At 44.0% G+C, this 24890-nt stretch overlaps 1 protein-coding gene across 2 annotated transcripts; it reads right to left on the bottom strand.

The window, feature by feature from the left end:
• Positions 1–302: 302 nt before the first annotated feature.
• MTMR10 (myotubularin related protein 10) lies at positions 303–24685 on the bottom strand. Of its 2 annotated transcripts, none has more exons than XM_070953900.1 (16): positions 24497–24685; positions 21791–21851; positions 17294–17430; positions 15389–15461; positions 15070–15212; positions 12861–12951; positions 12041–12212; positions 11720–11807; positions 10375–10463; positions 9586–9716; positions 8903–8972; positions 8550–8620; positions 7590–7759; positions 6889–7059; positions 5749–5931; positions 303–5219 (listed from the first exon to the last, which is right to left on the bottom strand). In XM_070953900.1, exons 1-16 carry the CDS (start codon positions 24548–24550, stop codon positions 4623–4625), a joined length of 2301 nt encoding a protein of 766 aa, XP_070810001.1. In that variant the 5' UTR covers positions 24551–24685; the 3' UTR covers positions 303–4622. The 2 variants fall into 2 exon arrangements, with proteins under 2 accessions (XP_070810001.1, XP_070810000.1); XM_070953899.1 differs by having other exon boundaries at positions 303–5222.
• Positions 24686–24890: the final 205 nt, after the last annotated feature.

The following is a 24890-nucleotide window of genomic DNA, read 5'->3' on the forward strand; positions in this document are numbered from 1 at the left end:
GCTTTACAGTCCTCTCTAGGTGGTTTACAGAGCCAGCCTCTTGCCCCAACAAATGTCCCAAATGGATCCTCATTTTACCCACCTCGGAAGGACGGAAGGCTGAGTCAACCTTGAGCTGGTCAGGATAAAACTGCTGGCAGTGGGCAGTGAGTTAGCCTGCAATACTGCATTCTAACCACTGGGAAGGGAAGGGAAGGAATTTATGGCCACTGTAGCATCCAGCTGTCACATGACCCCAATTTATAATGGTTTCGCCAGAAGCTGGTGTTAAATTTCGACAGAAAAAAACCCAGACGAGGGGGAAGAGGGCAAGTTGATTTTTATTAAGTCTCATTTATTTGCAATTTCATACATTATGGCAGATGGAAGGAGGTTCTCCTTGTCAGATCTGCTGTGCTCAGGCAGACCTTTGCTTACGAACATCAACACTTTAGATCAGGGGTCTCCAATTTCAAGACTCATGGACTTCAACTCCCAGAATTCCTCAGCTAGCCAATTCTCTCATGCTGGCTGGGGAATTCTGGGAGTTGAAGTCTTAAAGTTGCCAAGGATGGACAACTCTGCTTTAGTCTCTTCCAAAAGCATTTTTTTAAAAAATAGGATTCCTCTCTCCAGTCCCATTTTCATAAAGAGTCACAGAATTCCACTTTCCTGATGGCTTAATTTACTTTTCCTTACCGAAAAAAAAAAAAAAGTCAAGTATGGTTGACTTTTAAAATACACTTTAAAAAAAAAAGCCCAAATTTTAACAGGAAAGACATGCAAAAGCACCAGAATTGAAAGGAAGGACCTTCTGCCAGGGTGAAACACATCTTTAGGATTGCTGATCTGCCTAAGAAAATTATACACCCATGGAAAAAAAACACACAACCACAGTCACCTTCCAGCACGCAGCAGCTAAAATCTACTTGACAGTATCAAAAGTGGTGGGTTTTATTATTATTATTATTTTTACACAGTTTAATTACAGCAACCACCTCCTTCAGCTCAAGCAGCCCTCTTGCGATTAAACAAACGTACAAAAATAGCCATCTCTTGTTTTGCACAGTTACAAAAACTTCACCGTGGAAAGTACCTGCTTTGAAAAAGAGTTAAGGTGTGGGGGCTGCTCACGTGTTGGGGGAGGAATCCCCCACCCCTACTTTTAAGTTCACAAGCGCCATCAAGTTGGCAGAAGGTAAGACAAGAGCCAGACTGACAAACAGATCATTCGTGGTCTCGACGCAGCTGCTCCTTTCTCAACTCTACGATGGGCATTAAAACCTTCTTGAGAGAAGCTCTACTATCTTCTGGAGCTCCCTAACAATTCCTTCTTTTGGGAAAAGGACCCTTTTGTCCTGCCCAGGATGAAGACCAAGGAGCAGCCATCCATCCATCCAATCTATCTCATCATCTCCACATGGCACACAAAGGCACTGGCAGAGCTACTGCAATCAGGTGGTCAGTCTGGGATGTTTTGAGAGTTGGGCCATCACTTCTGGACAACGTCGGAGAAGACCCAATTTGTGCCCAGAAAAAGGACAGGATTTGTGGAGGCTTCAGAAGTTGCTAAGCCAAACCACTTCTAGCCCATGTTTCCCAACCGTGAACATTTTTAAGATGTGTAGACGTCAACTCCCAGAAGTTGGCTGGAGAATTCTGGAAGTTGAAGTCCACACGTCTTAAATGTTGCGTGGTTGGGAAGCCTGGTTTTAGAAGTCCTTATCGGCACACAAAAAGATCATTTAGACCAGGGATCTCCAACTTTGGCAACTTTAAGCCTTGGTGGACTTCAACTTGAAGTTGAAATCCACCAAGGCTTAAAGTTGCCAAGGTTGGAGACTCCTGATTTAGACCATCTGAAAGGCCAACAGGTTCCCAAGGCTGTATCACTTGCGACTTCCCTTCATTTCTGATCACCATGTTCACTTCAAAGAGGTATTTTCACTTAAGACTAATTAAGATTCTATGGTCCGAGACCCCCATGTCAGGTTCCCCTGCTAAGCACAATGACTTAACAGTAAATAATGCTTACTTCATGAGGCCTCTTTCCTGCCAAATCAACTTAACAGATGTCCTGACATGGGTAACCACAGGTCTACCTAACTCTACTTAATCTCCTATACCTGCTTCACACGCGACCATCACACAAATTCTTTCCATTTCATCAGGGCAACTATTTTAAAGTCAAAAGTTCTGCCATCCCACAAGGGTTTTAAAAAAAGTAAAGTCACATTACAAAAATGCACAATTAAAAAATTCCTGTTAAAAAGAGGGTTCAGGCATACAATACACATCTCAAAAGTGAATCACCTTAACGTAGTTACGGTTTTGTTTTCTTTTTGCAAAATATATATACTCATCCCGCTTTAATTAGCAAAATTTGATACATCTGAAATGCCGTTAAGACTATTAAGCGTTAAGTAGAGAATCCGTAAGAAAGCCACCTTAGTAAAAAGGAACTGATTTCTCCCACCCGTACGAAAAATCCTGGACGTAAGAAATTCAACAGTAGGAAAATTAAACTTTTGCTCCATTGAAGATGATTAAGATAAAGACTTCAGTTATGTCATTAATGTCCTTGAAGGAACAGCAGCTGGGTGACCCACTGTAGAAACTCGGGGGTGGAAGGGGAAGAGATCATTAACAGACTTGATAATGGGACCCCAATTCAACAGGGGTCAGTGAGACAGGTTGCATATGGCACACTCAATTCCCAGATTGCCCCACATGGGGCAAGTGGGGAAGGGGGTCAAACAGGATCCCTTCCTTCCTTGTCCCAAACAGCAGAACTGTAACAATGTGCTATTTATCTACTGTTGGATCAGCACCAGTATCTCAAATACTTGAGAACCACTGGGGGTGTCAGCCCAAATGAGCTGAACACAAGCCATTTTCCAGAAAGCTATCCAGAGAGCGCTGCTGGCTGGGGGATTCTGGGAGTTGAAGTCCACCCATCTTCAAGCTACCAAGGTTGAGAAACACTCATCTACAGAATGGCAGAAAACTCATGTCTACCCACTCAGGCAACACACATGACTGGATGTCCCTGGCATGTCCAGATTGCCCCAAATCCTCTTATAATTCCCCCATGCTGCACACCACCCCTCAAATTCTGCGATCAGGGGCCCTAAACGAATTCAACCAACCCTCTTGGTTGAATTCAACTTAAATCGGTATTTCTCATTCTTGGCAACTTGAAGACGGGTGGATTTCAACTCCCAGCATTCCCCAGCCATTCTGGGAGTTGAAGTCCGCCATCTTAAAAGTGGCCAAGTTGAGAGACGCCGAACTAAACTGTAAAAAAAAAAAAAAAAGAGTCCATAACTGTATATAAAGCAATATTTCCTTCCAAGAATGCTGATTCTAACCAACCCCATTCAAGGCCCGTTCACAGTCAGTAATACTCATCGATTTGTCAGTTAAGATTTCTTTGCACAATCCTTAAAGCTCCCCCAGAAATCACTATGAAGGAGACTGGAAACAGGCTACATCATCAAGAGGCAGAATGTTAGCTTATCAAATGAATGTAACTGAGTTCCGGACAAATACTAATGTCAATGCAAGAAAAGGCACTTTTAAGGCTAGTGTTTAAAAAATGTTGTTTTTTGCATACATGCTGATAGAACGGTCTCAAACCACGATGTCTGGAGCCAATATGGGCAGTTGTTTCTCTTTACCTGTTAACCAGGTTAAAGCCGTAAGATTTCTCCAGGTAGGTTTTTTGTTCTTGTCGTTTCCTAATTTTAATCAGCCAAGAGACACCAACCGTCCCACCAGCAACAACTCATTGGCAGCGTACGCAATTCGGGAGGCAGATTTTTGTAAACTACAAGGCAACCTCAAAGCCTAAATAAATAAATAGAGAGCTGGGCCAAACGTAACCGTGATGACCAAAAGGGAGAGGTAAACTTAAATTTAATTTTCTTCAATGGAAGGGTAAAAGTTCTGGCTGAAATTCATAGCAAAGTGAATGTTGAGATCATCATGGGATTGTTCTATCACCGTGTGTGTGTGTGTGTGTGTGTACGGGACGACATTGCTTTAGTACAGTGTTTCTCAACCTTGGTAGCTTGAAGATGGGTGGACTTCAACTCCCAAAATACCCCAGCCAGCAGCGCTGGCTGGGGGATTCTGGGAGTTGAAGTCCATCCATCTTCAAGCTTCCAAGGTTGAAAAACACTGCTCTAGTATTTTGCACTGGTTTGTCACCCTGAAAATCTCTCTCTTTTTTTTCAATTTTCTTTGCTGTTTCTCTTCCTTCATCCCTCTTGTCAAGCTGCAGGCTTCCGCCAGCAACTCCAAAAGAGGAAACCTCCCAAACAGAAACAAAACACCATGCCCAACTTTTGATGGGTGGGTGTTGTCAGGGAGGGTAAATCAACTTCCCTATCAACCAAGACAGCAGGAAGAATCCCGGGTGAAACTAAGACAAGACGATCAACGGATCGGCTGCAACGTTAAGACAAAATGAAACAATAATAATAATAATAATAATATTCTGTGCATTATGAAAACATGAGGATTTTGCCTTTAAATACTTTTGTGCAAAAACATCAACGTGGTCTATAAAGTCAGGACAGCTTCTGGCTAGCGGTGTTGGATTAAGACCAACATTTCTTCTTCTTCGTTCGCTCCCAGGGTTAGTCTTCGTTGGCAAGTGTCTCTGTGGACAACCAGATTTTGGCACCGCTCAAGAATTTGCTCAGGGGCGTGCCCAGGATGCTGCGCCGACAAAGGTTGCCCACGGGGGAGAATGGAAAAGCGGAAGAGAGAAAGTCGGGCGTGGTGGGACCGTCATTGAGGCCATGGGCTCGGAAATACAGGCGACTCTGGTCCTGCTCGGATGCGTTGGCCAACACCGGGGGGCTGCCGTTGTGTTGCCTCAAGCTCCGGTTCAAGGACTCCACCTCGTCGGCCAACAGAGAGATTTTGTGAAAGGCTGTGATGAAACCCCCGTGCTTGATCTGGGCCTCGGGGATCCAACGGAAGTAGCAGAGTTTCCAGAGTTTGATCTGTGTCCCGGAGAGGCGGGGTAGGATCACACCGTGAAGGTCCGCTGGCTTGGAGAACCAGTCTCGGAAATACTGTTCCATGCCGTTGGTAGTGTTGTCCATGTGATGAAGGAAGTCGGGTTTTAGTTTGAGGATCAGGGAGTTCCTTCTGGGGAAGAAGTCTTGTTCGTTGATGATGCCGTTCTTGAGGGAGGATGGGAAGCCTCTGAGGGTTGAGCTGTAGTTCTTCTGGGGAGCAAAAGGGGGAATAAAAAGGGTTGAGTTTTCCATGGTTCACTGCACCGGATTATGATGGGTTCATGTTAATTGAATCAAGAAATGCAATTAAGGAAATTGCAGGTATGACCCGTGGCGATCTAGTCCAGAATTCTGCATGTCCACTGCAGGACCCTAAAGTAAGACCTCCAATAACATATTGGGGATCCCATATGACCGTGAAAGATCTGGCAGGAAAGGCCAGATTCATCTGTTGTAAGGAGAGGCAGACTATGGACAGCAGTGATTCTTAACCTTGGCAACTTTGAGACATGTGGACTTCAACTCCCAGAATTCCCCAGCCAGCATGGGGAATTCTGAGAGTTGAATTCCATAGAGAGAGTAAGGAAGAGATATACAAGCACTGATGGGAGAAACACATCTAAAGTCTGCAACAGGCAGATAATATTATGAAGAAGCTCAAATAGACACCTCCCTAATTCACAGAGACTTGCCTAAATTGGTGTCCTGTAAGTCGATCACTTCACCCCGTTCTTACCTTTGACCGTTTAAAGGTTTTCACAGTCCCGTTGCACACACAGGGTGTGCTCTTCCCAATATACAGGGGGTTGTGAAAAAGCAGGCGATCCCGCGGCGTGAGCTGAAGGGACCAATCCCAAACGGAGGGAAATTTCAGGCCTTTCTCGTCACCCAGCTGAATATTTTTGCTGATGGCAAATTCCTGGGAGAAACCAAATGAAAAGATGTCAAAAGAAGCAGCCAAGACCCCCTTCCTTGAGTTGAGACTTAAATCCACTTTAAGACCGATAAAGGTTTAAAACCAAAGTCCAGCAACATCACAATTCCACAGCACAAAAGGTTCTGTGCCTCAAAAATGTTGTATCCAGATGATACACGGATTGATGAATGATGTACAGGAATGATAGGAGAGATGTAATTATAAAGCTAAAAAGAATTTGAAATGAAGATGTATGTAAATAGAAAATCGGGGCTGCGCGAATACCATCTTAAATTCAATTGAAAATGGAAACAACAAGGGAGTGGAAAAGGAGAGAGGAGCAGAGAGAGGGAAGGAGGGGAGTAGGGAGGTAAGGAGAGAGAAGGAAAGAGGAGAGGGAAAAGGAAAGGAAGAAAAGGAAGGGGAAAGAAGAGTAGGCGAGAGGGCTAGAAAGGGAGGAAGAAGAGAGGCGTGGGGAAAGAGGAGAGGAAGGAGAAAAGGGAAGGAGAGGAGGAATGAGGAAATAGAAAGAGATAGAAGAAGGAAGAGAAGGGAAGAGGAAAGATTGTGGTAAAATAAAGGAGAGGAAATGGTAAAAGAGCAATCACAAACAATTAACAAATGTTAAGTAAAAAGATAAGATGAATGAATAATAATTAATGATGGATAAGAGACTGTATATTTAAGTATGTTGATGAAAAATAAAAATAAAAAGTTTTTTTAAAAAAGGTTCTGTGCCTTACACACTACACTTTCCTTGAAAGTGTAAACTACACAATGAAAAAGCTCTACGGAAATACAACACGCCTGCTCAGAAACAACCATCACACCTGCACTACCATGACAGATATTCTCCTGACTCCAGGTAAGGTCAAGCTCTTCACACATTTCAATATTGCCCCATGGTTTGACCCTCAAGTGTCCCCCTTCTTAACTTGGTCGGTCGTCTGTTGCACCCACCGTGCTTTGCTTTACTCTCTGATGTGGAGAATTGAAGAGGAAAGTACCAAACAAGGAGATCCGTGTGCTGTCGTACAGTATGGTCAAGTAGGCTTCGGAAAACTCAAAGGCCGATGGGTACTGCTCAAGCAGCTGCCAGACACAGTCAAGGAACATCAGGAACACAGGAGACTAGAGGGAGGAGGAGACAACCGATTAGATAAATAAAATCTCTGGAGAAGCCTAAATTGATTGCAAAACAAATGAAGTTTCTTCAAGTTGAGTTCGACTCTAATGACTTTATAGTGTCAACCATGAGTTGGCTTCCCGTGGCCTTTTTAATAATGTCCTCTCATACCTCCTAGTGTCCCCAACAGCTGTGGGATTTCTTACTGGTTTCCATCCAAGTATGAAGTAGGTTTGGCACTCCATATATTTTTTAGTGGAAAGATCAAGAAAGATTAGCTAAATTCCACCATTAAAAGTCCTGGTCCAAGTATTGTATTTTTGCATTGATCCACCAGGCATTTGCCTGGACTCACAAGGGCTCAAGCTGTGATCAGGATGGTCGATGCACACTGGATTTGTCCCCTGTTCCTCTGTGTCCCTTGCCCGCTCTTCCCTCTTGAACTAATCACAGAATTACCTTTCCTGGGTGGAGAAACGCCTAGCTAACTACCCCTAGATATTTCTTCAAGTTGGGGCTTTTTTCATCCTATTACCTCTTTGTCAGATTTCTTCAAGTGATTGCACCTGTCCAGAAACGGGTGTCCTGCCATGACCCACTCCTTCTGAATCAGGCTCTGAAATCCGGCGATAGTCCGAAAATGGGGATCCAACATCACTTGGATAAGAGATGCCACACAGCAGCTCAAGTCTCGCCCTTCTTCCTCTGTGGAAGGAAGGATGTGTTTTTAACACAAAACTGCTTTCCGGTGTTGTATAACTTAACCAGAGCCTCTGTTGAACAGGTAACCATCTAGAACAGTGTTTCTCAACCTTGGTAGCTTGAAGATGAATGGACTTCAACTCCCAGAATCCCCCAGCCAGCGTTGCTGGCTGGGGGATTCTGGGAGTTGAAGTCCACCCATCTTCAAGCTTCCAAGGTTGAGAAACACTGATCTAGAAGCATAAATGAGCCACGGCGGCGCAGTGGTTAGAGTGAAGTACTGCAGGCTATTTCTGCTGATCACTGGCTGCCAGCAGTTTGGCAGATCGAATCTCACCAGGCTCAAGGTTGACTCAGCCTTCCATCCTTCCAACTTCGGTAAAATGAGGACCCAGATTGTTGGGGGCAAAAGGCTGACTCTGTAAACCGATTGGAGAGGGCTGGAAAGCACCGTGAAGCGGTATCTAAGTCATAAGGGCTATTGCTATCCATTGCAGAGTAAGTTTCAGAGACACTGATAGAAACCAGCTTCAAATGCCTACACAACATCCAAACGTCAACCGTATGCAATTAATCTGGTTTAACGTGTCTCTATACTAGACGAATGCTGGATGAGAGAAGAACAGAGTTCTGTTTATGACATGGAGTAAAGTTAAGTCTATGCGAAAGAACTGGAAGAATTAATTCAGATTATGGTGTCAACACTCCCTTCAGTAATTATTTTTGTTATAAATGCTTAAGGCCATATAAAGATGTTGCAAAACACAATTTTGCAAAACAGACAGTAGCTTACCTTGCAAAATTACTGAAACGTGTTTGCTGTCCAGCATGTAGACCAGTTCTGCAGAAAGCTTCAGGAAGATTCTAGATCAAGAGATCCCAAAAATCTAGATTACTTCAGATGAACGTACAGGTTAATTATCATGCCAAATTCCCAGAAATGTTAGCTTTAATGCCTGGCTATGTGATTTCCCCAGAAAGAGAGTCGGGTTTTCAGAATTAGGGTCTTCTACAACTGGTGTAGGTAAGATTCTTTCTGTGGATCATTTGCAAGTCAAATAATTTTTAACTCTTTAATTGACATTGTTTTTATGGGAAGTGGCCCTCCAGATTTCCTGGAGAGAAGATTCCGACCTCTTTACCTACCTCACGTACTCCAGCCAGCGTGAATTATCCAGCACGGACAGCCACTTCTCCTCAGTTTCTTCAAAAGGCTCTGAGACAAAGAGATAAGCTATTTTCAAATACCAGCACTTACAGGGTGATGGGACTCTCTTTGAAAAACAGTCCAAGCACAAGAGGTTCCATGTTGCTTAACCATGAATCGGGAGGAGAGATGGACACGTTCCTTGAAGGCATGTATACAAATTCCTCCAGAATTTTCAACTAAGCCTCTGGGTGGCCCTACCAAAAATATGGTAAATATTAACCAGATTAATCTTTTGCCCCCAAAATAATGCTGTAAATAGATATTTAAAGCTTTAGGCCGAGATGGGACCCAAATCTGAACATTCATCTCCCAAGTGACATGAAGGAAAGTGGAAATGATACTGCAATCCTCCAGTGGTTATATTCTCTTCTGGGTCTTCAGAATTAAAAATAATCTGGGGTATATATTTAGAAAGACAGAAGAAGCCGTTTCTTCTTCTTATCTCACGACTTAATATGATTAGAGAGTGGTTGCCCCCGGATGCTGCTCTGTGTTATTTCAATCATCCTTTTTGGACTTGTCTTTGAGAGGTTTAATGTGTTTTACATGGGATCTGCTTGTCTCAAATTGTCTGCCTCTTTGGCAACGCAAGGACCAACCCGGGTTCGGAGGGCATTACCATTCACACATAACTGCTTCAGTTTGAGGAAAGCCGTCTGGATTTCTTGAATATTTGGCAGGCATTTATCCAAGTCAGATTTGTAAACGTCGCTCCTCTGCGGATGACTTCTGGTGACAGCATTGCAAATCCTACAAGAAAAAGAAGAGAAATCGTACCGAGGACATTTTTAGAAGTGTCTCATGACGGCTTCACCCCACAGCTGGCCCCAAAACCCCTTCTCAGCCCGCAGTACAGCTGCAAGCTTCCCCTCCCTCCCCAAGCTGCATCCTGTGGGCAAGGGCACACCCAACCACAGGCTCAAAAAAATACCCTGCTAGGAAGCACCAGTTGGCCACAGCTGTGAGGGGATAAGAGAAGTGGCCACATCTCCCCATACTTCAGAACTCTGAGTCAACTATCTGGCCTTTCTGTGAAGACTTGACAATGTGAACAGGGTCAAATGATTTATGAGGACATCCCTTGAAACTTAATAAACCAGTTCTCCTCAATCTGACGCTTAAAATCCAGCCAGCCAGCCAGCCAGCCACATATCTGCAATTTTCACCAATTTTTGGTTATCTGGAGGGAGGTGGTGGCTTTAAGAGGAGCCCGTCGAGCAGAAAGCCAAAGGAACACAGGGTCATAGGGCTGGAAGGGACGTTGGAAGTCCTTGCTCAAGGCAGGAGATCTTAAACCATCCCAGTCAATGGTTGACCTCGCTTTTATTTTGTCTCTCTGCTTTCTCAGCTTGGGCAGAAAGTTAGATTGAAAACAAGATAAATGAAAGCCAGCCAGTGCAATCCCTACCGTTGGTCTATTTTTCGTTGCTGCAGGCTGTCTTTGATGTGGGCCATTCTCACCAGAGCGTTCCCGTTGGAATGGTTCCAACACCACATCTAGGAAACAAGGTAGAGATGATAAGTTCCATACATCACAATACGCCCCCAGAAAGTCAACAGCATCTTAAGAACCATTTGCAGCAGGCAGAAGATTCAAAAAGTGCTTGAGAGCTACTGAAAGTGGGTTTTTAAGGGGCTTAATAACAGGGCAAAGAGTAGGGGCCTGGATTAGTTTTTGGGGGTCTCTTGACCCTCTTTGCTACTGCTATCTATCTATCTATCTATCTATCTATCCATCCATCCATCCATCCCAACACAGCTATATTATGTTCCATGTCTTCCTAGTTGGCCTCAGAGTAGGAGAAGGATTAACCTAGGGATGTGTTTCTCAACTTTGGTTGCTTGAAGATGGATGGATGTCAACTCCCATAATTCTGGGAGTTGAAGTCCACCCATCTTCAAGCTGCCAAGACTGAGGAACACTGATCTATGGTGTCAAAATATTAAGAACCTGACTGCATCCTTTCCAACTCACAGATTTAAGAAGCTTATGCCTTTTAATAAAATTTGTTTAAAGAGGTGCTACCAAACCTCTGATTCTTTTGGATCCCAACATGCATTATGTGGCGAGGGGGTTGGCGGCCCCCTTGCCAAAAAGACAACAAACTCATCAGACCTGCCTCCATTTCTTTCAGTCTGATAATAGACCACCCTCCCTTCTGCCTCTTTTGACACTTAAGAAAGGAAGAGATACAAAGGGAGGAAATGGCACAGAGGAGAGTCGTAGATGATGATGTTAAATGTTAAGAATTAAGGTTATTATATTATAATGTTATTATATTATTAATATGATGGTGATGAGTAAATATAATGAAGAGGTATAAATATGACTATCTAAACATAATTGTACCCAGAATACAGACTGTTTGATGAAAATTTGAGTGTTACATAAATAAAACACTGTACTACAGGCAAGAGCCTGTAGTACAGTGGAGTAAAGCACTGTTATTAACATCTGCTGCTTGCAATTACTGCAAGTTCAAATCTCACTAGGCTCAAGGTTGACTCAGCCTTCCATCCTTTCAAAGGTGGGTAAAATGAGGACCCGGTTTGTGGGGGCAATAAGCTGACTTTGTATAAATATACAAAAGTATGAAGGCTATTGCTTAACGCATTGTAAGCCGCCCTGAGTCTCCGGAGAAGGGCGGCATATAAATTAAAGCAAAAATACAAACAAACAAACAAAAAAAAAAAAAAACCATGAGGAAAAAAAAAAAGGAAGGAAAGGGCCATCGCTTCATCTTCACACTTACTGGCATCCGTCGCCCGGTGAAAGAGTAAGAATACAGCTTCAAATCTTGATCCGCCAGAGACGAGGGCACCACAAAATATTCTGGAAGACTTCAGAAAGAAAACAGGGGGTGGGAAACCACTCATCTTTGAAAGTGTGGTCACTTGAATTCCAACCCAAGTTCTTAAAAATAAGGAGCCTTACAAGACGTCTTAGCCATCCCAACACACTTTCTCCTTCTGAAGAGACATCAGTTGTCATCTCGGAAGGGAAGAGCTCCTGGGAAGAACAGGGGGTCTCCTACATTTCCCACAGATCCTGCCACTTTCTTATCCAGATTTACCTGGTGGAGATCATGTAGCCTTCATTGACTGAACAGACACGCCATTCGGATGCTCCCGTCCTCTTGATCTCTCTATCCCAGTCTGAGAACGTTTCAAACAAGGGAGTCTGGTGATGAACGCCATAACCTCCTCCTCCTCCTCCTCCAGGGTCTATTCCATTCACCTTTTTTGCTGGAAGAAACAAAGCCAGGAGAGTATTTTCATTTCAAAGTGGAAACGCACAGAGGCACGCAGTTTTAGAAGAAAAACCGAGAGCGATCAATATTCAACATGGTGATTTTTAACAGAGGAGATGAAGAACTGAAATACTGTAAACCACAGTGAGGGGTTTTTTTTAACTGCAGTGATCACCAGGCTAAGTTTCCCCAATTGTTTTAACTGTTGCCAGGTTTCTCCTGGTCTGGGGCTGTGACCTTTTTGTGGTTTTGCAGGTCAGTTTGTCCATCTGCACTCAAAAGGTTTTTGATAGGACAAAATGTCTTCCATAACTTCATGGCAGAATCAGCATGGCTGACGTTAAAAGTTGGGATGGACCTGTTTCCCCCACTTGTTCTATAATATCTGCATCTAATACAGAATAAAACTAATGGGGTGACATCCAAATCACAACATTCCCAAGCTCCAGAGATTTTTCTGAAGGTCTTCAGTGAAGAAGTTCTAGAAGTAATAAAACTTGCATCCACCCCAAAGACATTTCTAGAAAATTGAACTAGCTGATAAGGTTGGCCACTAAGTGGAGATGGTTGCCACCCAACTCAGCAAGAATAGCCAAGATCTGGGCAGAAAGTGGTTGAGTCACCTAATAAGTCTCCAGTTTACCTGGATTGTGATATTTCTTGCCCACATATTCGAATGCAAAGAGGAGCTGGAGGTCTGCTGGTTGTGAATAGTGTGCTATTGCAAGACACACCTGAAGGTGGAGAAAGAAAAAGAGAAACGATCTTCAGACGAGAAGAAGCAAGCCAGAACCCCTTACACATTATTTTCACGGCCAGAAATGACGAAGAAGGGGCAGAAAAACAACTACCAAGGTCAGCAGAAATGGGTTGCCTCTAGGAATGCCTGCAACTTTGATTTCCTTCCCCACACCCTGCAAAAAAAAAGAAGGGCTAACTTGTTAGCTCACAAGAGCAACTGTGCACAGTAACGCCTTTGTCATGGACTTTAATGGATGCCACTTCTTATTAGTGGCCAAGGCTGCCAATGGCTTCCATTGTGTGTCGCGGAAAAGGAAAAAGGTCAACATTTTTTCTGTCTACCGGGAGAAAATATTTCACGGATTAATCATGTTCTTAGTTTTCTAAAGCGCTTAGGGTGCAAAAAGGGAAGCTTGGAAAAAAATCTTGGGCTGAAAGTGACCGCTTCAGCTTTCAGTTCCTATTTTCTGAGAATTCAGCAGCCCAGATGAAACAAGCTGAAAATCAGGGGTGGGGTGTGGGGGGAGGGGTCCTTTTTTTGGATCATTCCTATAGGAGATCCAAAGGAAAAAAATGTGCTTTCTGTCCCACACCACTCAGCTGGACTCTCTTTGTAGACAACCTCCTGTTTTCATCTCTCTTCTGGAAGGGTTCTCATGCAATCATCTGCCTCTTTCTGGAAGATTAGAATCAGGCTTAGATTTGATATTTCATTAAGCCTGGTTTATTCGATAAGTCAATAATGCGGTCATGTTGAGACATTAAGCCCAAATCAAACCAACCACGTCCTGTTTTCAACCAAGTTTACAAAGCCTGGAACCTGAGTAGCATCAGCAACACCCCAGGACTCAAGAGAACTGGAGCAAGCTGAAACATAGACGTGATATGGAAAGCTGAGAAGATGTCTCTGGCATGGACCTAGTCTTCCAGCTAAAAATACCCTGCAGCTGATCGCCAAAGCTGCTTTCGGGTTGCTCCTCAGGCAGATGGTTCTTAAGAAGGATCAGAGCCATGTTGATCTTATTCTGACAGCTCAAAAAACCAGCCTCATGCTGGGAAAAATGACCGAGCCAAAAGCAGCTGAGATGTCTTGGAGGATTAGAGAAGGGTCAAAGCCTACTCTTTATATGTTCCCTCAGATGAAAAAAATATGTGTTTCCTGCATTGATTAAATCATAAGGAAATATGGGAACTGCCAGGACTACTCTCTCTGCCAAAGAACTAACAAGCTAGTCAACCCATGAGGCTATCTAACTAATCTTGACATGGGAAGCCATCCAAAATATACCAGCTAGCTAAGGACATGTGACACTTGGCTTTCGCCCAGATTTCTAAGCTAGTCATCCACCATGTGAGAAATAATAATTTCTCACTCCTTGACACGTGTAGTCTTCCATTCCCGTTGGTGTGTGCGCACAAGTTCACAGGTACGTGATTGGTGCAAAAGCACCAGAAGCAACACAACCTGAATTATTTGCACTGTACGTGTTGGTGAGCTTAAACTCTAGTAATGTTGGCCAGGGTCAACATTTGGAACCACCGAGGTGAGGAACACACTGAAAAGTCTCTTTGTATTCTATGCTTCCATTTTGTGAGGGGGGGGGAAAATCTATTTTAGACCATTAAATAAGATTAACTCAGTCCATGTCTGCTTCAGGATGTTAAGATATTTACAGTTTCCACCAGCTGGAGAAGAAAAAAAAAAAACCATCCTTGCTTAAACACACAGCTGTATGAGAAATTTAAACCAAGGTGCCAACTAGTGGCACATGCCACATTCAATGGTTTTCTTGTTCCTAGCCCCCCCTCCCCCCCCTTTTTTTTTTAACCTAAGCTCAAAGATTCATCTGGGAGGTTTTATATACGTGCAGAAGACGACTTGAACCATCTGCCAGGAAAATTCTTGACGCCAACCAGCAAGAAGCTACTTAATGAATTTTCACAACTGCTTTTTTGAGGAACTGGCAGATCTCAATTATTTATTGATTAAATTTCTATTATTTGATGAGTGGAGTCTTCTTCCCGCCATTAATAGTTTGCAAAACCATTTCCTTCGTTCCAACACTTCCCTCAGCCCACGATTTTGACTCTAGATATTCAAGACCCGATACCTTTTTAGCACTTTCCGGTCCGGCTTCATCAAAACGAAAACGGACAATCCGAAAGTCTTTGCAGTAAATAATTAATTCCGTTGGATTAAACTTCAGCTTTTGGTTGGGGCCTAGGACTTTCTGCTTCCTCTTGTTATCGTTCACTGTGAGAAAGGAGGGAAGAGGCGCTAGAGATTCTAACTTTCGTTTAAAACAAAAGCATACAAAGCTCATGCCTTATATACAGGCTGTTAATATGGATTTTTGTTTCTGCAATTTATCCATTTCTGCACTCAGTTCCTAATTAGCAGAGAGTTTTAGTAACTCGTTTGTCCTTTACCTGTGACGATTTGCTCTACACACGTCAAGGCCACGTCGTGTTCTCCGAGGAGAAGATTTTTGTACTGGAACTTCTGAAATAGGAGAGAGGCCATCAGGATACACGCATGAAATTCGTTAACTTTAGTTGTGTCTTGCTGAACAAAGGACAACATTAGCTTGGTTTTGGATTTTTTTTTAAAGGGGTGGGGAGAGGAAACGCTCTTAGATGGCCAAGCTGGCCTTGTAGGGAAGGTGGGCATTATATATATATAAAAAAACCCTAATAAATAAAAATAAAATATTATAGTTTATATACAGGTAATCCTTGATTTACAACAGTTCATTGAGTGACCTAAGTTACAACAGCACTGAAAAAAGTGACTTATGACTATTTTTCACATTTATGACCATTGCAGCCTCCCTGTGCTCACATGATCAAAAATCAGCCAGTTGGCAACAGACTTGTATTTATGACGGTTGTCACGTGATCCCCTTTTGCGACCTTCTGACAAGCAAAGTCAAGGGGGAAGCATGATTCACTCGACAACTGCAGTTATTCACTTAACAACAATGTATGTATTGTTTTTTTTTTTTTTTACTCTGGCTGTTCACCGCCCTGAGTCCTATTTTGGAGAAGGGCGGTATAGAAATTTAAATAAATAATAAATAAATAATAAATAATGGCAAGAAAGGTCGAAAAATGAGGCAAAATTCACTTAACCACCGTCTCTCGCTCAGCAACAAAAAATTTCAGCTCAATTGTGATCCTAAGTCGAGGACTACCTGTAATTCACAGGTAGTCACATATATTATGATTTAAATTTGAAGAAAAAAGTTGTGATTCTTGTAAAATCGCCCATCCCTGATTCCTGGCTGCTTGGACTCGCAGCTAACATGACTGGCATTTCATGCAGCTGCCCAGATACTGTCGGATTCCAGATTTTCCATCTCAAAATCTCAACCTGACACTGGGATTCTTTCCAAAGTCATTCAAAAGCACTTCCTTTGGTTCCATTCTTATTTATACTAACAAGTCCTCATTTAATTTCAACGTCCATATCCGTATTGCGAAGGTTTGTATAAGGTATTTCTAAAAAACAACCTATACAGAATCCTAGGGCTACAAGGGACCTTGGAGGTCTTCTAGTCCAACCCCCTGCCCCAGGGGCTTAAATATTTTAAAGATTCTCTTTTCTTTTTTTAAAAGAAGTGCTTGTTTCCTTTTCCTTCACACACATCCCTCCCCCAAAAATACTTAAATAACTATCTGCCTTTGTTAAACTTCCAAAGAGCAAATTCAGGGAAACGAGGTAACTATACCAGGCAGCAGAATTTACAAACTCTGGATATTTTTCATCGGGTTATTTCCCTGTGCTGTATTGCAAAATGAGAACTGCACAGCAGGACTGAAAAGCTGAGTTCAAAGAGGGTTTCCTCTACTTGTCCACGAGAGGAAATCTCCTGGCCACGTGTGGGGATTCCACACAGGGTATTGCAAAAGAGAATGGGCAAACCCCCAACGTGGCCACAGCTGCCAAGTTAAACCCAGAGGTGCTTTTTCAAAAGGCAACTGGACTTTTGTGTGTGTGTGTGGTTTTTTCCCCCTTGAAAACATTTCGCTTTGCATCCAAGAAGCTTCTTCAGTTCTGACTGAAGACCCCTGGACTAAAAGACCCCTGGACCAGAAGAGCCTGTGAGGTCTCTGGTAGCCTTAGGATTCTACACAGTTCTTCAGTTCTGTCTGAAGAAGCTTCTTGGATGAGAAGCGAAACGTCTTCAAGGAAAGAAAGCAAGACAATCCAGTTGACTTTTGACTTTAAAAAAAGCACCTTTGGGACAGCCGTGGCCTGGAGGATTGAGACATTTTGCCAAGTTAAACCATAGTTTCTGCACGCTCCTGCTCAGATCGTGGCATCCAACCGACCTGAAGAGGGAGGGTGTCATCTGTAATGAAGGATATCTTGAAGTTGCTGCAGACCAGTTTTCCCCAGAGGTCGTATTGGCTTGTATCCGTTGCGATGCATTTCCTCACAAAGTTCACTTCGTTCACCACAATTTCGCCTGAAGAGAGAAAAGAAAGCTGGTCAGATCCCTGGATGAAATCTTCAACGAAAACAGCGGTTCTTAATGGCTTTGTGCCACGGGGACCTTTGAGGAAATCTGTGGGTTCCTTGCAAAAATGGTAGAAAATTAAATGGTGAAAATAAAGGGGTTCCTCCCTTATCCTCCCATTTCCAAGTTCACAGACCCTCTGAAACCCATCCATGGATCTCCAAAGAATCTCCATGGAGCCAAAGTGAAGAAGCCCTGAATTAAATTAGCTGAACTTGTGACTTCAGAATGTTGTTCGACAAAAACGGATTAAAAACTAGTGTTGTACAAACTTTGGATTTGATTGAAAATCAAATTTGAAGCATGGATTTGAAGCATGAGGTGCATGAGAGCACAGCACCTCCTTGCTTCTCTTTAAAGCAGCTGTATCTTTTCTTGGCTTGGCTTGCTCTCCTCCACTGCTTCCTTGGGAGTCTAAGAAAAGATGAAGCTACTTTAAAGGGTTACAGAAAGACGCCACATCTGGGTCCTTGTGACCGTTTGAAACTGAGTCTGAAGCCATGGCTTGCCCTACTAAAAACTTTTTTCTAAGAATCCCAATGTCTAAAGCATTGATTTTAAATTATTTATCTCATACTGTCCCGGTTGGACCAATTATGTTTTCAAAGATAGGAAGTTTAAAAGCTTTTAAGCAATGAAAATCTCATCTCACATTTCAAGGGAGGAACTTTGGAATAGCATAAACTTTTTTTTTTTTTGCTGCTGACCCAGAGCTAAATGGAACTTCACATCTTCAAGAGAAGCTGCAGGTGGCCCATGCTTTCTTGCCAACCCACTTAGAAATAATTCAGCTTTACTCCTCGTTCGTAAAATGCCAATCCAAAAGAATAGCTCATTTTTAAATACTTTTCTATTTCCCCAATCTCAAGCTTATAAGGACCAAAAGTGAGAAAAGGCTCTTCAGGAACAATTTAATTCCATCTGAAAGTCTCCATTTGCAGGTATTTGAACATTATGTCTACTCTAAATTTAGCCACAGTCCGGCACCCTTCTCCTTCCGTTTGCAAGCACAAGCTGTTCCAAGCACTGAATGATAATCATGTGCAAATGACTCAAACAGAGATGTCAGAGGCAAAAAAAAAAAAAAAAAAAGCTGCAACTGTTTTCCAAGAACCCAACAACACCCAGCACACACACAGTCATATCTGCAGAATCCACACCAGAATTAAGAGCCACCCGAAGTCCCCGGGAGAGGCATGTAAATCAAAGCCACACATACCTAGAACAGAGGTTTACTAGGAAATTAGAGCTCTGGCTCAGATGCAAATTATTAAGAAGCGCAGGCAGCCTCTGAATTTCATAACACATCAACGTGTTTATTTATTCATTCGGATTTATTAGATGCTGCGTTCTTGAAAGAAAAAGAAACGATTTAGCTGGGCAGAGAGATGGAGTTTTGCAATGAGAGAGGCTTCCAGTCTCGGTTACAATGATCGAACACAGGATTTGTCCTCAGTTAACACCCGACTTGTGCACTGTGCTTCTCTAACATCAACCAGGAAATTCCAGAAAGGTCTAACACAGGAAATATCAACAAGTTAGCATCTGACATAAAAAGGCTGGAATGCAGAACTGAGGAGATGAAAAGGGGGATCCGGTAGCCTTAAATTCAAAGTGGGGCTCGCAGTCAGTAAACGGAGTCGGTCTTGGGCGAGTCAGATAAGTCCCAGTTCTCTACGGTTCTGTAAATTGGTGGAAATCTGAACCCCAATGCTTCTGAACTTCATTTACGCCATTCACACTGCAGAAAAGCTCGCATGCTGAAAATGACCTATAAATATGAGCGTATTTGCATTTTCTGGGTGGAATGAACGAATCTGCCCCGAGCTTTGTATTGTCAGGGAGTGCTACCATTTTTCTTGAGGTTGAAGAAAAATAAATGCACTTGTTGATTTGACCCTACTAAATTATAACAAAGAGCTGATGGAAAAGGAAATTCCAGCCAATGAATCTGGCTTCTGTAAAGCCGTCCTTGGGCTGCAGGATTATAAACTTTATATCTGCTTAGCATTTGACAATAGAAGCAACAGAGAAAGCCTTTACTTGACAGTGGAGAATGACGACAATTACGTACCAATTAAGGATTTCACATTTGTTAATGCCGACTAAATCTGTTAAAACTTTATTTGCTCATTCCTTAGGACAGCAGAAGGGTAGGATCACAGATCCCTTCCTGCATTTTAGGTTAATGTTGTACAATTCTACATCAAAACAAAACAATGTTTTGATGGGTAAGTTTCCAACAAAAAATATCTGATATGTCTAAAGCACAGCGAAAGTCCATTTAGTAAGCCATGAAGAGGAACGTCCTCAATGGACCTCACATTCTAGGTCAGGGGTTTTAAACTTGGCAATTTAGCTAGCTGAGGAATTCTGCGAACTGAAGTCCCAGGGTGGAAGTTTGAACTTTCAAATTTGCAAGATCGATGCCAGCTCTGCCAGGTAAACCAGGCAAGGAAACACTGATGAGATGAACTATTTCTACTTGATTGCAAGGCTACCGTAAGTGAATCTTGGCATCTTGCGAATTTTAGCTGACGATCCTAGACACATGGCAGTCCACTAGGATTATATAGTATTTGTGTGGAAAATGTGCTTAAAACCCTAACGTTAAAATCTCCTGCCAATGGAGATTTACTGTGGTGACCTTATGGAGATGCCCACGAAATATTCTTGCCCACCTTATGGAAAGAGTTAGCTGCAAAAACCTTGAAAAAGCTGGGACTTATTTCAATAACTCCAGAAAGCACTGCAAAACCAGGAAGGACGTGGTTGTAAAAAGGGAGGAAAGAAACACACACTTGTGACCTTCAAGACAGCCAGAATAAGATAAGAGTTAACTCAAAAGGGTATTTTTTGCTTTTATATTGCCCAATCATTCAGCATGAGAAGGTCCTCTTCTCCCCTTCAGACAACTGAATGTAGGAATATCTCTCTCCAGCTCACAACTACCTCTCCCTCTCCTCTTGTTAGACAAACACATTCCCCATAAAGGCAATGTTTCTCTGAAAAATTACATCATCCTTTTTAAATTTATGGCCGGCTTAGGATTTTCAAGATAAGGTGCTCCTGTCTGTACAAGATTACTTTGAGATTTTAGCAGGTCACAATCCAGCGTCTGCTCCCTCTCTTCCTATGGCCAGTACTAGGAAAGTCCAAGGACACAGGTAGAGAAATCAAATGCCAATAAGTCACTGAGCATCAATGAAAGAGAGGTACAAGCATGGGAAGCTCCTCTCTGCTGGTAGCATGATTATTCAGTTACAAATTTTGCTCGAGTAACTCAAAAGTCACTTCCAAAATTCAAATCTATGCAAGCGTCACTCTGTACAACTGAAGGCTAAGCCAGTGTTTCTCAACCTTGGCAACTTTAAGATGGGTGGACTTCAACTCCCAGAATTCCCCAATGCTGGCTAGGGAATTCTGGGAGTTGAAATCCACCCATCTTTGTTAGCTGGGGAATTCTGGGAGTTGAAGTCCATCCATCTTCAAGCTGCTAAGGTTGAGAAACACTGACTTAGCCTACAGAATTCTTATTCCAACCAACCATTCAGAGCAAGAAAACATTAAGAAAAATATCTTCAATGCTCAATGCTCTCTTTTCAACTTGCATTAAACTCTTTGCAAGTTTAATGCAAAATATCTGTGCATCCAAAAACAGCCAATAAATACTGGCAGACATTTAGTAGATTGTCTTTATTTTCTTCCTGATTCGTAGCAAGCAGCTTCTCCTTCCGCAATGAGCTTTGGGGGATTTTATAGGAGATAACTGAGCAGCTGGAGAAGAGAAAATCCCTCTACTTTGCTCTGTCAGGCCGAAGCAGGCACAATCCTCCTCCATCCCCGTTGGTTATTTGCAGAAATAAAGGTCACAAGTCTGCCAGGCGATTTAATTCTGCACCCAGTGCCAACTGGCAAAGAAATGAATACAGCTCTCCTTTCTTCCTTCGTGAAAGTGGGAGAAGCCGTCTGCTCAAAAGCAGGAGATCAAGTTTGGCAAATAAATCCCGAATATGTATTGTTTAAAAAGGACTATTTATGAAAGACAGAGGGTCTTCGAAGGAAGGAAAAAACCTGCCCTGGACAGGTGAGCTGTTGTAATAGGTAGAACAAAGAGCCCAAAAGGTACAACATTCACGCTGGCCATACAAAGAGAGCAGAAACGTTGTGGTTTGAAAAAGGAGCAACAAATGCCAGAAAAAAAGAAAACAGGCCCTTAAGGAACAACCAGAGTCTTGCAATCTCTTAAAGGCTCAGAAAATCCTGTTGGGTGCAAAGCCTGTTTTGACACCTGTCTGGAATGTTTTACCTGGCAGTAGGACAGGCTCCAGTTTCTTAAGTCGAGGCTCCGGAATGATCTTGTCTTCAGCCTGAAAAACAGGAGGAGAAGGGCAAATGTGCAACCATAAATAAAATACACAAGTAGTCCTTGACTTGCAGTCATTCGTTTAGTGACCGCTTGGAGTTATGACAGCACTGAAAAACGTGACTTAGGACCAGTCCTCACACATACAACTTTTGCTGCCTCCCCAGGCAATGCGATTTAAAATTTGGGCACTTGGCAACTGGCATTTATGATGCTTGCAGCATCCCGGGGTCACCTAATCACCAACGGCAACCTTCCCAGCCATCTTCCCACAACAGAAGTCGGGCGGGAGGGGGGAGCAAGATTCACTTAACAACGGCCTGATTTACTGAACTGCAGTGATTTGTTTAACAACCGTGGCCAAAAAGGACATTAACATTGGGTACGACTTAGTTAATCTCCTCCTTAACAACAGAAAAAAGATGTTAAGACTTTAGAAAAAGTGCAGAGAAGAGCAACAATGATGACATATGAAGAACGGTTGCAGGAACTGGGTATTTTTTAATGAAAAAAAGGACCAGGGGAGGCATGATAGCAAGTCTTCCAATATCCCAGGGGCTGCCACAAAGAAGAGGGAGTCAAGCTATTCTCCAAAGCACCTGAGGGCAGGACAAGAAGCAATGGGTGGAAACTAATCAAGGCGAAAAGCAAAATAGAACTAAGGAGGAATTTCCTGACAGTGAGAACAATTAGACAGTGGAACTGCTTGCCACTAGAAGTTGTGAATGCTCCAACACTGGAAGTTTTTAAGAAGATGTTGGATGACCATTTGTCTGAAGTGGTGTAGGGTTTCCTGCCTGGGCAGGGGGTCGGACTAGAAGACCTCCAAGGTCCCTTCCAACTCTGTTATTCTAGTTCTAGAAAATCTAGTTCCTATTGCGGTCATATGTTGAGGTCTACCTGTGCTAGGCTGGCTGGGAATTTTGGGTGTTGAAGTCCAGCCATCTTAAAACGGGTTAAGAAACAACTGTGGGGACAGAGCAACAACTGAGTTCAGAAAGCAGCGTAACACTGGAGTATTAAGTGACTCATAAAAGTGACCCAGCCGGCTTGAGCCACCCTGGTGTCCACTTTCCTTTGTGTCTGTGAACTTTGTGGCGACAGCAACTCCACTTCTTCTAAAACCAGCCAACTCCATCCAAATGTTTTGGAGTTCAGAGGCTCCCACAATAAAGCTTTGCTGCTTTATTTACCCTTAAGGCTCCTTCTTTCATTCTGAAGTACCTTTTCCAAAAATAACTCCTTGGCTTGTTCAAATAATTAGTTATTTGCACACTTTGAGCCTGACAAAGAAAACGGTGCATTTCTGGAAATGAAAACCCTAATCAAGGAGCATCTTCGTTTTCCAAAGAGGGTATCCGTTGGATTTTGAACCTCGGGCGAACTCTGGGTGGACGCTCTCATGAATTTAAAGAGGTGGAGAATTTAAACAGGAGCTGCCAATCCACAAGGCCAAATACCAATTTGCTTTCCAGGGTGTTTATTTCATTAGGCCAGTGGTCACCAACTGGTGGTCCGTGAGAAAATTTTGGTGGTCCCCAGCAAAATTATTTGCATTTTTTATATTGCACTAAATACTATTTATCTTTTTAAAAATTCATATTAGTGGTCCGCGGAATTTACAATTATGAAGTTAGTGGTCTCTGAGATCCGAAAGGTTGGTGACCCCTGCATTAGGCGACTCTGACCAATACCCCCCCCCAAAAAAAACCTCCTTTAATGTTGCAAAGGCACAAAATCCCTCCAAGGCAAACTGTTGGCTCCAAGGTGTGTTTATTCCTCTGATCTTATCAACTGAATGGACTAATATCCCCCCCCCCCTTTAACTTTCAGATACCACCTGATGCATTGCTGGGCCTTTTCTCCTGGCTAAGCAGCTCTGAAGAAACCAGCTTTGCTAACAGGAATGAACTGGCCCTGCTAAAGAAAACCCAGGCACATTTTCTCTCTCTCTCTCTGTGTGTGTATGCACACAAGATGTTTAATTGGGTTGGCAGCAGTCCAGCCGAAGCCTCCCTAGGGCCAAGCCTGGAAATAAAGGGGCACCTTCCAAAGAGACCCCACACCCACCATGCAGGACCAGGTAGGGGGCTTAAGTGAGAGGGGCACCCTGGGTTTAGCCTCCCCCCTCCCCCGGTGTGTGTGTGTGGGGGGGGGGGTCTTCCCCGTCTTTGCAATTGCGGGACTGCTTGCAATTAATGCGGGGCGAAGGTAAAAGGGGTCTCCAGGGGCTCAGGGAGCAGCCGATCCCCGAGGGCGGGAGGAGGAGGAGTGGGGGGGGGGCGACAGGGCGAGCAGGTGAGTCACCGCCGCCTCTTGCAATTGCAGCGGGGGGGGGGGAGGCTTTTAAAGACCCCCCTCCCAGAGATGGGCATGGAGGGGCCCGTCTGCAAGGGAACCCTCCCCCCGGTGGGCTGCGAGAGGTCTGCTCCGGGGGGGGGAGGAGGAGAGGGTCCCTTCCAGCCCCTCCCTCCGGTCCCCGCACAGGTGAGGCTCCGCCAGGTGAGGCTCTCGGACCCGGAGGAGGGCGAAGGGAGGCGGGCGGGAGGGCGAGTCGATTCCCCTGGGCCTGGAGGGAAGGAAGGAAGGAAGGAGGAGGAGGAGGCGGCCCCGGGCCAGTAGGGCGCGAGACGGACCCCCGGCGCTTACCTGCGGCAACAGGTACGACTTGAAGGTGGCCTTGGGGGCTCGGAGGGAGAACATGACGGCGGCGGCGGAGGCGGCGGGTCCCCAGGCAGGCAGGCCGGCCCTGGTCGCTCTCCCCGGCAGCGCCGGGCGGGGTTGGAGGCCCCACCTACCTGGGCAGGGCCGCGAGCGCGCCCCACCCCTTCCCGCTCCGCCTCCTCCGTCCGAGGCGGCGGAGCGACTGAGCGCTGCTGGAGGGGAAGGAGCGCCTCGGGCTGGCGAAGCCACGCCTTCGACAGGGAGGGGAGGAGCCACCGCGAGGGCAGAGCCAACGGGGAGCGCGGAGGAGGAGGAAGCTCCGCCTCTTTTTGTATCCTAGCAACCGCGGGGAGAGTCTCTGGGTGTACGGGGGAAGGCC

Source organism: Pituophis catenifer, unplaced genomic scaffold (genome assembly GCF_029215685.1).
Source record: "Pituophis catenifer annectens isolate HBS135680 unplaced genomic scaffold, rPitCat1.0.hap2 SCAF_14, whole genome shotgun sequence".
Lineage (NCBI taxonomy): Eukaryota > Metazoa > Chordata > Lepidosauria > Squamata > Colubridae > Pituophis > Pituophis catenifer.